Below are 16,113 nucleotides of genomic sequence, written 5' to 3'. Positions count from 1 at the left end.
CGGCAATTTAATGTCGGCTCGTTGCTTTCCAGGTTTCCGGCCTCGGATCTCTCGTCTGATCCCGGGGCAGGATCCATCCATCCGGCCCATCATCAGTCGTACTCAGTCCAATCGGAAGCCCAAAGCCAGGTTAAATTATGGTTGCACACGCGCAGCAAAAGAAAAAAAATCATAAACAATTATTAAGTAGGAGTAGGTGTAGATTTGATCACTGCGGATTCCAATGAGTTTTTGGCCACTGGATGCAGCCAGGTAAGAGATGATAGCATGAACTATCTTTAACCGATGGGAGTAAGTGTATAGACACTGTTGCCTGCTTTTCGCCGGATGTGGCATCTTAGACTTATGCGTTTTGCTTCAGTTTGGATCGTTTTGTAAGCCTTCGATGGTTCTCAGACTTTGTGTTTGTACTTGCATTTAATAAAAATTACTGCATGCATCATTTTGATGCAGAGGCTGGGGTTCCTTTCTTTTTAAAAAAATGATCTCTTTTCTTTGTTTAGTCAGCACTCAGCACACAAATTAGGCTTTGTTCAACTGTTAAGCACAGTGCAGAAACAGTGGAGCTGTGGAGGGCAGAGAACGCCACAGTGCTGCGGACGGAGAACGGGGAGGAAAAGTCAACAGAGCAGGCCCGACCCGTTACGCCGTGCTGCAGCTACATAAATGGCTCCAGCTGTACTCGCCCTCGCCCTCGCCCTCGGCCGAGGGAGGGAGAGGGAGAGCGATGAGCAACAGTAGGACAGCCAGCCGAGGGCGGCCTCGAAGACGGCGGGCCCCTTTTCAATACTCCCTCCCTCCTCCGGCCCTTAACTCGCATCGGTTATCGCCCACACTGTACCGGCACTGTACCACGCCATACGAGTACGAAAGAGAGTGACGAGTAGAGCTGTAGAGCGAGAGAGAGGGAGGGAGCGAGGGGTAGACGTAACGCGAATCCAACGAGGCCATAGATCGCCCGCCCGCTGCCATGCCCATGCGTGCGCTATAGTCGGAGAGAGAGAGAGAGAGAGAGAGAGAGAGAGAGAGAGAGGGGGGGGGGGGGGGGGGGGGAGTTAAGGAAGGCGGGCAGGTGCAGCAATGGTGGATGCCTCCTGATTGCTGACTCCGAGAACTCCAGCGGGGCGGGGAAAGCTCTCCTCTCCTCTCTCTCTTCTCTTCTCTTCTTCCAACTAGCTAGCTCCCTCTCCTTCCCTTCCCTGGCTCCTGAGCTGTATGCTGTGTGCATGTTTACTGCTTCTGCTTCGCCAGGACCAGAGAGGTTACTGCTTCGTACCGCGCCCCCGCTGGCTGGCTTCCCTATCTCCATGCCCTGCCCTGCCCTGCTGCCGCTTCTTCTTTCCTCTTGCGCGCCTCTAGTGGCACCGCAGAGCTTGGCGTAGCAGGCGCGACGCGAGGGCAGGCGTCTGTCTATATAGCGCGCGCCTGGTACCGCTAGCACTAGACGTCGATCGTAGCACCGCTCGCTTACTTCTGCAAGTCGCCGGCCGGATTGGGGTTGCGCGCGCTCGAAGCAAACGACGTGCCGGGAAGAGACCGAAGACTAGGAGGCAAGCGCCGGGAAGCCGGGGGCCATGGACTTCGGCGACGACCTCGTGCCGGGCTCCGACGCCCACCGCCGCAAGAAGCGCTACCACCGCCACACCCCGCGCCAGATTCAGCAGCTCGAGGCGTACGCTCGCTTCCACTCATGAATTCAACTGATTTCTCTCTCCATCTTCGTCTCTTGCTCATCTTCTGTTCTGTCATTCTGTGTGTGCGTGGGTGCGCAGGATGTTCAAGGAGTGCCCGCACCCGGACGAGAACCAGCGGCTGCACCTCAGCCGGGAGCTGGGGCTGGAGCCCAGGCAGATCAAGTTCTGGTTCCAGAACCGCCGGACTCAGATGAAGGTACGTACCCATCCCATCATCCATGTCTGCAACCCATCTTTTTCACCCTCCTTCTTTCGGAGCGAGATGATTCCCGATCCCTCTTCGTGTTTCGCTGAGCGAGACGGCCGGCAATTAAGCCAAATTAATTCCTTCCATGTGTGTCGCTTCTAATTTTGGCTTGGCTTGGCGGCGACGCGATCGCAGGCGCAGCACGAGCGCGCCGACAACTGCTTCCTCCGCGCGGAGAACGACAAGATCCGCTGCGAGAACATCGCCATGCGCGAGGCGCTCAAGAACGTCATCTGCCCCACCTGCGGCGGCCCGCACTCCGGCGCCGACGACTACTTCGACGAGCACAAGCTCCGCATGGAGAACGCCCACCTCAAAGAAGAGGCAAGCATAGCACGCCGCCTACCTGCCTCTCCGCCTCCTGCATTTGCTTGCCCCGCCGCGATTTGCGCTGACACCACGATCGCCATGGTGGTTTTGGTTGGGTGCAGCTTGACCGGGTGTCCAGCCTCACGTCCAAGTACCTGGGGCGGCCCATCACCCAGCTCCCGTCGATGCAGCCGCTCTCCATGTCGTCGCTGGAGCTCTCCGTCGGCGGGCTCGGCAGCCCGGTGGCGCTCGGCCCCGCGCTGGACCTGGACCCGCTCGGCGGGAGCTCGCCTTTCCAGCTCCCGGCGCCCGTGTCGGAGATGGAGCGGCCGATGATGGCCGAGATGGCGACGCGGGCCATGGACGAGTTCATCAGGCTGGCGCAGGCCGGCGAGCACCTCTGGGTCAAGGCCGCCGGCGGCCGGGAGGTGCTCAATGTCGACACGTACGACAGCATCTTCGCCAAGCCCGGGAGCAGCTCGTTCCGCGGCCCGGACGTGCACGTCGAGGGCTCCCGCGACTCGTGCCTCGTGCTCACCAGCGCCATCGCCCTCGTCGACACATTCATGGACTCGGTGAGATTTCGTTGCATTTTGACATCCATTTATCCATGGAATCGTTTGCGTGACGTGCACTGATGACCAATTGACCATTGTTGCGTATGTCTCCAGAGCAAGTGGACGGAGTTCTTCCCGACCATCGTGACCAGAGCGCGCACGATCGACGTTCTCGTGAACGGCATGGCCGGCCGGAGCGAGTCTTTGGTGCTGGTAAGGCCAGACCAGCGCCGTGTCCATTTTGCACGGGTGGATTGCTCTTTTAATTTAGTCATGTCATTAGACGCACATGGACGAACACTTTACAATTTTTTACCGGTGTGGCGCCGCAGATGTACGAGGAGCTGCACGTGATGTCGCCGGTCGTCCCGACGCGCGAGTTTTGCTTCCTCCGCTACTGCCGGCAGATCGAGCAGGGCCTGTGGGCGATCGCCGACGTCTCGGTCGACTTGCAGCGGGACGCACGCTACGGCGCACCGCCGGCCCGCTCGCGCCGGCTCCCCTCGGGCTGCCTCATCGCCGATATGTCCAATGGCTACTCCAAGGTATGCACGCCGCCGCCGGCGGCTTAGTTCACCACCATGTACTTTGCCGCATTGCGATCGGTTGTGCCATGATTCATGACGTGTGTGGAATTGTTCGTTTTGTCAGGTGACCTGGGTCGAACACATGGAGACGGAGGACAAGACCGCCATCAACCAGCTCTACCGCGACCTCGTCCTGAGCGGCGCGGCGTTCGGGGCGCATCGGTGGCTGGCGGCGCTGCAGAGGGCGTGCGAGCGGCACGCGTGCCTCGTGACGCCGCCGCACAGGGACATCGCCGGTGTGACGTTGGAGGGCAAGAGGAGCATGATGAGGCTGTCGCAGCGGATGGTGGGCAGCTTCTGCGCCAGCCTGAGCGCGTCGCAGCAGCACCGGTGGACGACGCTGTCGGGGCCGGGCGCGGGCGTGGACGACGCGGCGGGCGTGCGCGTCATGGTGCACCGCAGCACGGACCCCGGGCAGCCCAGCGGCGTGGTGCTCAGCGCCGCCACCTCCATCTGGCTCCCCGTGTCCTGCGACCGGGTGTTCGCCTTCGTCCGCGACGAGAACACGCGCTCCCAGTGGGACGTGCTCTCGCACGGCAACCCGGTGCAGGAGGTGTCGCGCATCCCCAACGGCTCGCACCCGGGCAACTCCATCTCCTTGCTCAGAGTAAGCATCGCCTAGCTAGCTCGTAGCTTTGCCAATGGCAGACGTAGGTGTTAACTTAACGAGGTGTTGGACGGAATGCAGGGCCTGAACGCGAGCCAGAACAGCATGCTGATCCTGCAGGAGAGCTGCGCGGACGCGTCGGGGTCGCTGGTAGTGTACGCGCCGATCGACCTCCCGGCGGCGAACGTGGTGATGAGCGGCGAGGACCCGTCGGCGATCCCGCTGCTGCCGTCCGGGTTCACCATCCTGCCCGACGGCCGCGCGTCCAGCAGCACGGGGTCGGTGGTGACGGTGGCGTTCCAGATCCTGGTGAGCAGCCTGCCGTCGTCGCGGCTGAACGAGGAGTCAGTGGCCACGGTCAACAGCCTCATCGGCACCACTGTGGAGCAAATCAAGGCGGCCCTGAACTGCGGCAGCAGCCATTGATGAGGGGGCGCTCCGCCTGCCCTCCGTCAGCGGGAGCGAGTAAGAGCTCCTCCCCCGCCATTCATTCCCATTCAAGGCGAACCGGGGTTTTGGTTGGTTGGAGCCTTGAATGCCCCGCGCATTCATGGAGGCGGAGGAGCCGCGCCGTGGTGGTGGTGGTGGTGGTGTCGCTCGGCTGGGGTTCATCCTCTGCCGCCGCCGCTGTCACCGCGCCGTCCGGTCGCTGGATGGGCGCCCACTCGCCCACGCCGTCGTCGCCTTCTTCCACGTTTGGTTAGGTATCTAGTGAGTCTCGTCTAGCTATGATCATCTCTTGGTTTGCAGGGTTACTTACGTTTGGAGTTTGCATGCATGCATGCACGCATGCACGTCTCGATCTCGAAGTTGGAGGCTTTGCATGAACCCGAAGGAGTCAAGAACGCACCATGCTTGTCCCGTTCCTCTCGCCGCGGCCCCGTACTATCATCTTCTTTCTTTCTTTCTTTTTCGCTATTTTCTTCTTCCTCTTCTCCCCTTTTGATCTCATCCATGGTGTAGCCGCAGCAGAGGATGAATGGTTCGGGTATTGACTTCTGTCCATCAATGTAAAAGCCTCCAATCAATTAATGAACATTCAGGTTTTCCTTTGCCCATGATAGTATCCCCAAGTCTCTTCAGAGCTGGTACTGGTACAAACGTGTATAAAACTGGCGCTGTGGAGTCGATCTCTTTCGCTCATCATTGCCTAGTATGTGACCTGCTCGCTGCATTTGCTCCTCCTGACCCCTGTGATATGTTGCACAGTGGCGGTAGTTACTCGTTTCTGTCCGACTATGAGACGAGAGCGAGTGAGACGGACGGACGGACGGACGTACGTACGCTTGTGGTGGTGTTCGGACTTGAAGGAGAGCCCGCAGAGCTAGCGCAGGCTGTAATGCGGTGTGGGGCTGGTGGCCAACGCGTCGCAGCATGCATTTGCGTCTGCATGGCCATGGCCATGGCGCCCCTTCAATTTGCCCTATTAATATGGGTCGTTGGGTCGAGCTGGAGTTGCCATGCATGCATTGATGCGTACACGGTACACCACCCCTGGCCAGAAGCAAATGCTGCTGGGAGAGCCAGCCAGCTCGATCTTTCAATTCCGTCGATGCATCGTGCATGCAGTGGTCTTTGCTGCACCGGTGCCGTGATGTTTCCTGCACGCGACGGCATTTCTCGGAGGGAAAAATGGTTGGGCCAACAGGATCAGGGCTAATAATTCCATGCAAATCCTTTTCGTCCTTGTGTTAGTCTGTTGTGTGGCTACGTGTGTAGCACGTGTTGCTTCGGGGCAGCTTTTGGTGCCATTGATGTAGTACGACGGTATTGAATTTGGGGGAGGGGCCATCACGGCGCCATAGTGCCGCGACAGCGTGGAGCTCGTAATTGCTATATATTGCGCCATCGTCTCAGATATTGAAATTATCGTTGGCAGGTCTTAAGAGCATCTCAAACGGTCGCCGAACGCGCCGCGCGCTAAAAACTACTTTGCCACGTGCTCATCGTCTGGTTTGGCGCGGCGGACAAAGCTGGCTTCAGCAGCCGCGTAAAAATGTAGCGCGCGTGACTCTCGCACAAACAACATATGCATTCCAAAACAGAAGAAAAAGATCAAACACAAACAAAATAAATCAAAATAAATAGTTCAATTTCGTTATTACAACTCAAACAAACAGTTTACCGTTCAATACAACAAATAGTGCAATAAACACAACAAATAGTTCAACAATACAATATCGAACGCACAAATCATGATGCTCTTTGTCGTCCATTTCATGCCCACCACTCCTCAATGAGATCCTTCTGAAGATCATCATACGCCGCGGGACGTCAAATGGCATGATATGAGGCAACAAAACGGGTCACCCTTTCAGCCCTCCGTCACACTCGCACGGGATGTCCCAAGAGCTCATACCGAGAGTAGTCTACATCTTGGTCACGCTCATTCTCGGTGATCATATTATGCATGATCACACAAGCGTGCATGATGTACCAAAGCATTTTTTATCCCAAAATCTAGCCGGTCCTCTCACAATAGCAAATTGGGCTTGCAAAATCCCAAAAGCTCTCTCCACATCTTTTCTAGCCGCCGCCTGAGCATTGTTGAAATCAAGATTTTTCTTACCTTCCGGCTTTTTCAACGGCTTCACAAAGGTTTGCCATTTTGGATAGATGTCATCCGCTAGATAATAGCCATAGTTGTATGTACGACCATTTGGTACAAACTGCACCGATGGCAAATCACCATTTGCAATCTTATTCATCAGTGATGACCGGTTGACAATCTTGATGTCATTCAAAGATCTAGGCATTCCAAAGAATGCATGCCAAATCCAAGTCTCTTGATCGGCCACCGCTTCAAGGATTATAGTGGAATCCTTTTTTTGGCCGTGGAATTGCCCATGCCATGCTTTTAGACAATTTTTCCAACTCCAATGCATGCAATCTATTGAGACAAGTATACCAGGAAAGCCGCGAGCTTTGTTCATCTCCAATAGCCTTGCGGCGTCTTCAGCATTGGGAGATCTCAAATACTCCTGGCTAAACACTTGCACAATTCCGACTGCGAAGCGCTTGACACACATGATGGCTTGGCTCTCACCCATAGCCAAGTGATCATCAACTAAATCAGCCGGAATACCGTATGCCAACATACGCAAAGCGGCTGTCACCTTCTGAAAGGTGCTATGCCCGAGCTCTCCGGCGGCATTCCTTCTTTGTTGAAAAAATCGGTCATGGCTCGCTAGTTTCTCTGCAATGCGCCTGAACAACTTGGTACTCATCCTAAACCGGCGACGAAAATACGACTCAGGGTATGTGGGATTCTCCGCAAAATAATGCTTGATCAATCTGTTGTGGGCATCGATCCTATCCCTCCAAATTTTCTGCCGACCCATAACCGAACCACCGTGCTTCGGTTTTTTATTGATGTGCATGATCATTGCAAGATCCTCCTCCTCTTCCATATCAAATTCTTCTTTGAAAGAATCATACGACGAACTCATCTACAATGTTCAATACTATGCTATAAAAACTACAATCAACATGCACCAAATTCATGAAGTTTGAGCAACACATACCTTGCAGGCGTTTTGTCGAACACCTTGCAGACGCCGAGCGGCAGCGAGCGCCCGGGCGCTGTTCGTCGGAGGACGGACGCGCGCGAGGGGCGGCGGTGACTAGAGGGGGCAGAGGAGCCGCCGCAGCGCGGGGATAGGACGGGGAAGCGCCGGAACAGTCGCCCGGTGGCGCGGGAGGCGGCGGCGTCGTGGCTAGAGGGGGGGGTGAGTTGCGAGCGAGCGCGCGAGAGTCCGACGCGCGGGAGCGGGCACAACAAATAAGCGGCGCACGATGGAGTTTCGGCCCGCGCGCTGAACTAGATATGCCGCGCGCGCAGTTTTTGCGCGCCCGCTAGAGCCACTATACCGGTTGCGCGCGCTAAAATGGGCAATTTTGCGGCGCGACACTTGTTTGATGTGGCTGTTGGAGATGCTCTAAGTGCCGAGGATTGCAAATGCATCTACGCTCTGTCAAGTAGCAAAGGAATCTTAGGGCATCTTCAGCTTAGACCCTTTGAACCACCTGCATTCATTAGTACTACATGATCCAGACTTGTTTATCATCTAACACGGTTCTGTATCCGTCTGCTAGTCAGCCTAGACGTCCTTTTCCCCTCGAACCGGAGGCAAACCGAGAGGGTCTTAGCGGGCGCCCGGACAGTTGTAGCGCATGCATCCGACAACCCTGGCACACCCAAAACCCTCTCCCTCTCTCGTGTCCTTTCTCGCCCGAAGCATTCAACGCCGCTCCAGAGCGTCAACATCACATTCGTGATGGTGCAGAGCGGATGCGATCTTTCACTCGAGCCGACATTGAAACGGCGTGCAGGTCGAAAGCGCCACCCATGCCGCTTCCCAGTGCATGCGCCTTCTCTTCGCATTCAGACGACACTCATCCTTCCGCCTCCCTCCATTAAGCATGTGCGGTTGCCGAGAAACCTACTCCGGCATCCGCATGCGAATGTCACCCGTCCGTTCGTCTGTCGGCCACCATTAACCACCTCGCCGCTTGGCCTACCATCCGCCCTCCCGACATTTAATGGGTACATGTTGGAAGAATTCAATATAGTAGAAGATATTAAAAAGTTGGTTTTCTCAGTAGGCCACAATAAAGCCCCTTGAAATCTTATACTTATTTTGCTAAAAATTGAATGTTGAAATTTTAGTTAATGATACTGTTGTTAAGCTCCCAAAATTGGATGGGGTTGAGATTATAAAAATGTATAGGCCATGTGTTTTCTTAATGCTAGTCGTAAGAGCATCTACAACTCGGTGCCCTATATCCATCTTATACGCCCGAACAGGCCATCTGGTCACTGACCGATCACAAAATACGGACCCAATCGGAGCTCTCAAGCAGGCCTCAAACGCCCGAGCTGATCGGCACCCCTCATATCCGTCCCAAATGTAGGGAGGATATGAGGCAGCCTGGGCACGTCAGCCCGGCCCACCGTTGGCCCACCTCGACCCCACAAAAAACCCCGTTCGGCAGAAACCCTAGCTCACTCTGCTCCGCTCCGCTCCCTCCCCTCCCCTCACCGACGCCCCCATTTCCCCAATCTGCCAAATCCCTAGAACCGGCGAGCATGTCCAACACTGGTAGCCACTCTGACGGCAGCTTTGAAGACGAGGAGGAGTCGGTGCTCCGTATCGCGCTCGAACGCTCGTGGGTCGATACGGGCGACAACTCCGGGTCCGGTGCGACGCCCCCTGTCGCCTGTCGCAGCAGTGCCGATGCCGGCGCCGACCCTTCCCGCCTTGCACGCGAATCTACGAGGCCTGCCCGATCTGCTCCTCCCGCCCGACGGCCTCCTCCACCTCCGGCCACTGCTCCGCACGTGCAGCGCTGGGTTCTAGTGCCAGCTCAGCCGACACCACGGATGCAGACTTCGGAGTCGGAGACACGAGCTGCCCACCGCAAGAGGCACAGGGCAAGCGAGATGGCGGGCGGGTCGGACAGGTCTGCGCAGTCCACCCGCCGGCGCCAGGTGCCCAACGAGGAGGACCGTCTCTTTGCGTGGGCGTGCCGCCGGTCACTGACTGAGGCAGAGACGAAGGCCCGATGGCTCCGAAGGCTCAACACCAAGCAGCTCTGGCTCGACATTGAGCAATCTGAGCGGTAGGCGACAGAGGCAGCGAGGGAGGCGGCGAGAGTGGCCAAGCTCAAGCACAAGCAAGACTGCGTCGTCTAGCGCTTTCAAGGCTTCATCGTCATCTCCGATTCCTCTTCCTCCGAAGGGTCTGACGGCTCCGACATGGACTCACCTCCTGTCGCGGACTCCTACAGCTACGCCGGCGACTGGAAGGGCAATGGCCGGCGAGGAAGTAGTGAAGATATGTCTTTATTTCAAGTTTTTAGCTGTAGTTTGAACTTTTCCGCTGTATTGTGTGTATTATGTGAACTTTGGCTATCTTTCGATGAACCGATTGTGCATTTGTATGCCCGCTCATGATCTACGTAGTTTTTTATCAACGTTGCATGGTTTAGTATGAATATAGGGGACGAAATATAAGATACGTGGGTGTGAAGACGCAGATATAGGGAGTGCCTGGTCAGTGCCCGCGGACGCACCTGAGCGCGTCCGTGGGCGTTTGAGGGGCCGCATTTGTTGAGTCCGGCTGTAGATGCTCTAAGCTACTAACTAAAGGGACAAATACTAGAATGGGAGTATGAGCTCAAAGTATCATTGATACTACTCAAGTAGACTTCAGGAAAGGATGGTACATTACGGAAGGTGTCCTAGTTCTGAATGAAATCATGGATAATGTCTATAGAAACATAAATATGATGTTCTGTTTAAAGTGGATATGATAATTAATCTCATAAATATGATCTTTGCGGAGCACATGGAAAAGACAACTTATTCTTGTTTTGCTTACTTGCAACTAAGTATGTGCAAAGTTACATTTCCTATTTATTAAGCTCATAGAGCTAGCTAGCCTCATGAACATTTAAGCACCTCAGATGCTAGGATGGTTGTCTTTTCCTTTATCTAAAAATTAGAATCAATGTGCCTAGGTCTTCGTCGCTTCAGTAGCTTAGATACAAACACAATATGAATAGGATCATTTACAAACAGTTCAAGAACAAGAACACCTCAAATAGTTCACTTATCTTCCGGCTGTAGTTCGTCACTGTGTGAATGGTGCAACGTGTCATCTAGGTGAACTATTTGAATTCCCAGTCACTGCTATTGGTATTAAGTGAAGCCTAAATGGAGGATACAAGCAAAGGTGACCATAGGGAAAACAAGTCCACGTTCTAGTTATAACTCGGGCATCCTACTCGCAAACCTTACCAATTGCGCCTCCCCCCATCAGGTTCTGGTTAGCTGTCCGGACCGATTAGTTGTGCGTGGGCATGCCATGGTTGTTTGTTGGAAAGAACGAGTGCCCTGGATCTTGAATAGAGCACGATGACGTGACGTGTGGGAAAGGAGCGGTTGACTCGGGAAACCCTAGTTCGGAATGACTGCGTAGCAGCACAATGGGGCAGCCAGTCTCCAAAGCCACCTCACAAAGTCTATTATTTGTCTTACATTTCCGTTTTCATTTGTTCGTTTACATCTGATCATTTGTATCATTCCCGTATGTATTCTTAATCATGTTAATGGTTACCGGGGTTGATTTATAGAATGAACATTTGTTAGACGTGTTGCCCATAGTGTCGCTTAACTTTCTGGCTGCAGTTTCAAATAGTTCACTTGAATTCTCTAATCGACTCACTGCAGTTCCAACGTTTGACCAAATTATCCTGAGTTGTTCTTTTGGCATGTTCACCCTCGTCGTCCCTGTTCGGTGTGACAAGGTTTGTTTCATTTTCTTGGCTGCTCTGTTGTTTATTTTGCTTCTATTACTTTTGACTCCCTTGTATTATTGCACACATGCATCGTGTTTTACCATTCTTTGGTTAGATTTTTATGCAATGTTATTGATTTATGTGTATAGGAAAATAATTCATAGCATAGGCATGGTAGGGTGGTTCCATCCGGCCAGGGCCGGTCGCTCAGCCTAATTGTCAGTGTCAATAGAAAGACCGACCACACAGCTCTACGCTTCATGACCTGAAACACGGAAACCTCCTACTCGGAACAAAAAATATGACTCGAGACCATCATCTTTCCCATTTGAGCCTACGCCGGCATTCTCAATTGAGCTACCACCCGTCGCACCATTGGCACAGAGACCAACTGCAACCAGAACTTTAGTGAAATGTTTGAAATATAAGATGGAAGTTAAGTGAACTGTTTAGATAACCCTACAGACGTGCCAATAGAAAGGCTGGCCACATTTCGTCCTATGGACGCCACGATCTATCCGGCTGGCACTGGATGTTGTGCTTGGGATGCCTGCCCTTACTTTGGGCGTTGCGACCTAGTCGGCTAAGGTGCGCCCTGCATGTGCTTGTTGATAACGCTTTTGCTTAGACCATGCATTTCCTAGTCGGTTTGTATGGTTTTGTTTTGCCCGTGGCGTGCAAGAATGGTGGCTTAGAAGAAGGTTTGTGTCTAACTACGGCCAGTATGAACAAATTGTTTCTATGATCGAGGGGTAGTTTCCCCAATCATCACGTATTCATGCTTAGATACCTTGAATCATAGGACAAACCTGAAAAAGCAGTGTTTCTGGCTATTATCACATAATGGCCAATAAGAAATACATTACATAATGATTCAATCAATGTAATGAAGGGGCATGACAAACGGTGTGTCGACACCTTGTTTATCGTCGTCCTCATCATCGTCTTCTTCATCCCTCTTCCTCCTCAACGAACCTTTGCATGTCTCGAACCTTTGGTGAGGGTTCTCGATTTATTCATTCTAATGCCTATGGGGATGATTTATACAACGGACGTTTGTTAGACGTGTTGCCCACAATGGTGCAAAACTTCCTGGCTACGGTTTCAATTGGTTCACTTAACTTTTGGTCTGTAGTTTGTCTCCGTGTTAATGGCGTAATGGATCATCTATTATATCAAAACAATGAAGTAGATTTAGCTTCACAAGATTACTAGCAACACGGTCTACTCCATGTCCTCAAGAACGTAACGGACTACTTACGTCAAAGAAAGGCATGTGCAGCAATTTTGATAAAATAATACATGGGTGACAATCATCGTTGTCGATCCTTAGTAAATGCAGTATGAACGTTTTCATTTTTAGGTGATTCACAAAATATCCTTTAGGTTTGTTCATAGGTTGCTTCGCGCTATCTTATGGCTTATATTTTAGCTTTGATTCGTTCATTCACATCTGGATCATTTATATCGCTCCCAACACATTCTTATTCATGCTAATGGCCTTTTAGGAATGATTTATAGAATGAACATTTGTTAGACATGCTGGCCATAGCGTTGCTTAACTTTTTGGTTGCAGTTTCACTTACTTCGCTTAACTTCTGGATTGCCGTATCATATTATCAAAAAACGCAAAAGAAAGCTATGTGCAATGATCATTGTAAAGGCAAAGAGAAACACAGTATGAACATTATCATTTGCAGTCATCTGAGGAAAAAAATCCTCCAAATAGTTCACTTAACTTTTGGATTGCAGTTGGTCTCTGCGGAAGTTGGCTCAATGTGCCATCTAGTTATGTATTTGGTTATGGAGATTGAAGAATGGAAGAGGTGTGTGGCACGATGTTCTTAAGAACATCCCACTTACTCAAGAAAAAACTAAAGATAGTCACTCCAAGTTATGACCAAAGCTTATGGACATCGAGACATTTCCTATTCTTTTGCAAAAGAAAATGGGGAATGGCAAAATGGCCATATTTTGGAAGATAGGTGGATTGGAAAAGAACTATACTTTCTCCAGTCTATATTTCGTATTTCGTTACTTCTCCCATGATATGAAAATTCATATTATGCTGACTAAAAGATATGAACTGTCTATGTTTTATAAGAATGATTTAGGGGGAATACAAAGATGTGATCAGTATGGTTGATCAACTAATCAGTAAGGTGAGCATGGTGGGGGATCCTGATTCCTAGTGAATATTCTTACACCCAAATGGAAATTTAGCATTAGATTTTTTATATGTAGCTTAACTCTATGCTTCTTGCCTCCCTCGAAAAATAAATAGTGTTTTTTTTTTCAAAATTCAACCTAGGATTAAAGTCTTTGGTTGAATTTGGCTTCATATATGCATTCTAATCAGAGAAGTCTTGAATCATAGCGGTGGGAATGTTGATAATGAATGTTTGTTTTGGTGTGCTGACAAAATTATTGACCACCTCTTCTGTTCATCTCATACTACACGATACATTTGGGGGGAGGGGGATACGATGTGCCTTTGGTATTTTTTTAGTCTTTGAGCTAGCCTTTTGACTCATGGTGTCGTGAGTTTAAATGTGAAAGGAGAATATGTTTCACTAGGATGTGCTTGTTTTCATGGGAGTTTTTTTCTTCTGATCCAACAACCATTATTCATAGCATTTTCTTCTTGATTCTCTTCCCAGTCAAATTGCAAAAGAAAAATAACCAGCAGATTTTTCAAGTAGGATCCAGAAGACTCGGGGAGGTACCCGCAAAGGTGTTTGATCGAGCAAAAGGATGGGCTCCTATGTTGATGCTTTGTCTTCCCTTGAATTGCTCTGGGTTCCTACCTATAAATCATGCCTCAGAATGGTTAGTTGGTTATGCATGTTTTTTCGGCTTAGCACTCTTTTTGCCCTGGGTGGTGTCAGTGACCACTGACAAGTAAAAAAAGGAGCAGTATTAACCATCCTAGTCCTTAAATGGCAGGATTCCTTTCATTTAACTTTTCATTCCTACAATGAAATCAAGGTTGTTGGGGATATAACTATTTATGTAAGCCGCCCAGGAGGGGCCGGGTTACGCAAAGAGAAGCCCATCTGAAGCCCAAGACCAAGACGTGAAGATGGCGGTTCAGTAAAGGGTCTAAAGGCCCACAGGCGATTTATGGCCCATGGTGATAAACCGCCATGAGGGCGTGACTTGTATTGTAAGGTATAAGTAACTAGTCACCGAGCCGGACACTGTTTATGAGCCGGCCGGGACTCTGTAAGCCGGAGGGCGTCGACCCATGTATATAAGGGGACGACCCGCTGGCGGCTTAGGGAAAGAGACAACAAATCGAGAACCGGGCATAGTGTATCTCGCTCCCCGGTCATCGAAACCTCAAGCAATACCAACCCAACTAGACGTAGGCCTTCCTTCACCGCAAGGGGCTGAACTAGTGTAAACCTCGCGTGTCCTTTGTCCCGATTAACCCCTTTAAGCTTCCTAGTTGCGATGGCTCCACGATTAAGTCCTTGCAAGAGGACATCTGCCATGACAATTCCACGACAGTTGGCGCCCACCGTGGGGCCAGCGCATGGTGGATTTGAGTTCTTGAAGGGCAGCTTCGAAGGGCTCAAGGGATACGCAGTTGGCCGGATGACCAAGAGTCGTCGTGGCAAGATCTACATCGACGACGAAGGCTGGGGCCCCGACGCCAGCTCAATTGAGTATGGGTACCGGGTCCCCTTTGGCGGAATTCACGTCTTCATCGGCCGGATTGGTGAGCCGGGCCCTGAGCCAGACAGCTGAACCGACCTCGTCGAGACGGCTCAGCGTGCGAAACCTGCCCGAGCTCAACCCGTCGTGAAGCATGCCTTTGTGGGTTGCATCCACGGAGGTGAACTTTCTGAAGGATCTGAAGGTGATGGTGAGCCGGCCGTCCTCTCTAGCGGTGATTCGTCCGCCGGCTCAACAGATTTGCTGTATCAAGTTCAAGATGGTGTGCTTGGGGGCTGTTCCGATGGCAGCACTATTCCGGACCCCTCAGAGTCGCCAAACTGGGCAGGAGTCTTCATGGCTGGTACTCAACCCAGCCAAAATTCTATGGCTTCAGCAGCAACAACGTCCGGGTTAGGAGCAGCCGGGGCAGGAGGCCATGTGCGCTCACCGGCTCACGTACTGATGGATCTCATGGATAAACTTACGGCCTTGTTAACTGCTACAGTCGTCCCTGCGAACCAATCTGAGCATGAGGCGGAGGTGGCACAGGTTCGCGATGAGATCGCCCGGGCCAAGGAAACCTTAGCCACTGAAGATACTAGATTAGCCACAGAGCGGGCAGCTTTGGACGCACGGGCGCAGCAACTTCAGGCAGAGGCCTTTCAGCTCATGTTGAGCTTAAACGCATCTAATGAGGTAATGAGGAGGAGACATCAGAAAACTCAGTCCCGTTTACCTCAGATTTATGATCCTCGGAATCTCTTTGCTACACCCGGGGCCGACCCAAGTAACCCGCCAGGTGCAAATCAGTTTATGACATCCGGAGCGGGAGGCCCAGTCCAGCCTCCGGTGATGGCGCCTCTTCACGGCAATATGGCACCGCCCCATCACGTACCACTACCACAGGGTCACTTCTCCAACCCCATGGAGAATTTAATCGCAGCATCAGCATGTTTGGAGGCTCTCCCAGTAGATGGTGATGATCCGACAGCGGTGGAAACCCGAAGGATCAGGGAACTTGTCCAAACAGCCCTGGCTCAGCAAGAGACCTACTCCTACAGCCGGGACAGGATTCACTCAACTCCTCCGCCTTGGTTAGCTCCGCCTCGTCAAAACCAGAGCCTGAGTTACAGTAGACACATGGAGT

At 52.0% G+C, this 16,113-nt stretch overlaps 1 protein-coding gene across 1 annotated transcript; it reads left to right on the top strand.

Moving 5' to 3' along the window:
- The first annotated feature begins 723 nt into the window (after nucleotides 1-723).
- On the top strand, nucleotides 724-4,699 carry LOC125514787 (homeobox-leucine zipper protein ROC8). The gene is made up of 8 exons (XM_048680139.2): nucleotides 724-1,672; nucleotides 1,773-1,890; nucleotides 2,077-2,265; nucleotides 2,373-2,825; nucleotides 2,922-3,020; nucleotides 3,140-3,352; nucleotides 3,459-4,001; nucleotides 4,083-4,699. Exons 1-8 carry the CDS (start codon nucleotides 1,575-1,577, stop codon nucleotides 4,425-4,427), a joined length of 2,058 nt encoding a protein of 685 aa, XP_048536096.2. The 5' UTR covers nucleotides 724-1,574; the 3' UTR covers nucleotides 4,428-4,699.
- Nucleotides 4,700-16,113: the final 11,414 nt, after the last annotated feature.

The sequence above is a fragment of the Triticum urartu genome, chromosome 6A (assembly GCF_056163025.1).
Source record: "Triticum urartu cultivar PI428250 chromosome 6A, HENAU_Tu73, whole genome shotgun sequence".
In the NCBI taxonomy this organism is placed as follows: domain Eukaryota; kingdom Viridiplantae; phylum Streptophyta; class Magnoliopsida; order Poales; family Poaceae; genus Triticum; species Triticum urartu.
This window is presented reverse-complemented; position numbering and strand designations above follow the sequence as displayed.

Bases quoted from the DNA above. Each gene is read 5' to 3' on its own strand.
- LOC125514787 (XM_048680139.2), top strand. From the start codon at position 1,575: ATGGACTTCGGCGACGACCTCGTGCCGGGCTCCGACGCCCACCGCCGC. The intron at 1,673-1,772 runs GTACGCTCGCTT...GTGGGTGCGCAG, and splicing joins CAGATTCAGCAGCTCGAGGC to GATGTTCAAGGAGTGCCCGC. The intron at 3,353-3,458 runs GTATGCACGCCG...TCGTTTTGTCAG, and splicing joins TGTCCAATGGCTACTCCAAG to GTGACCTGGGTCGAACACAT.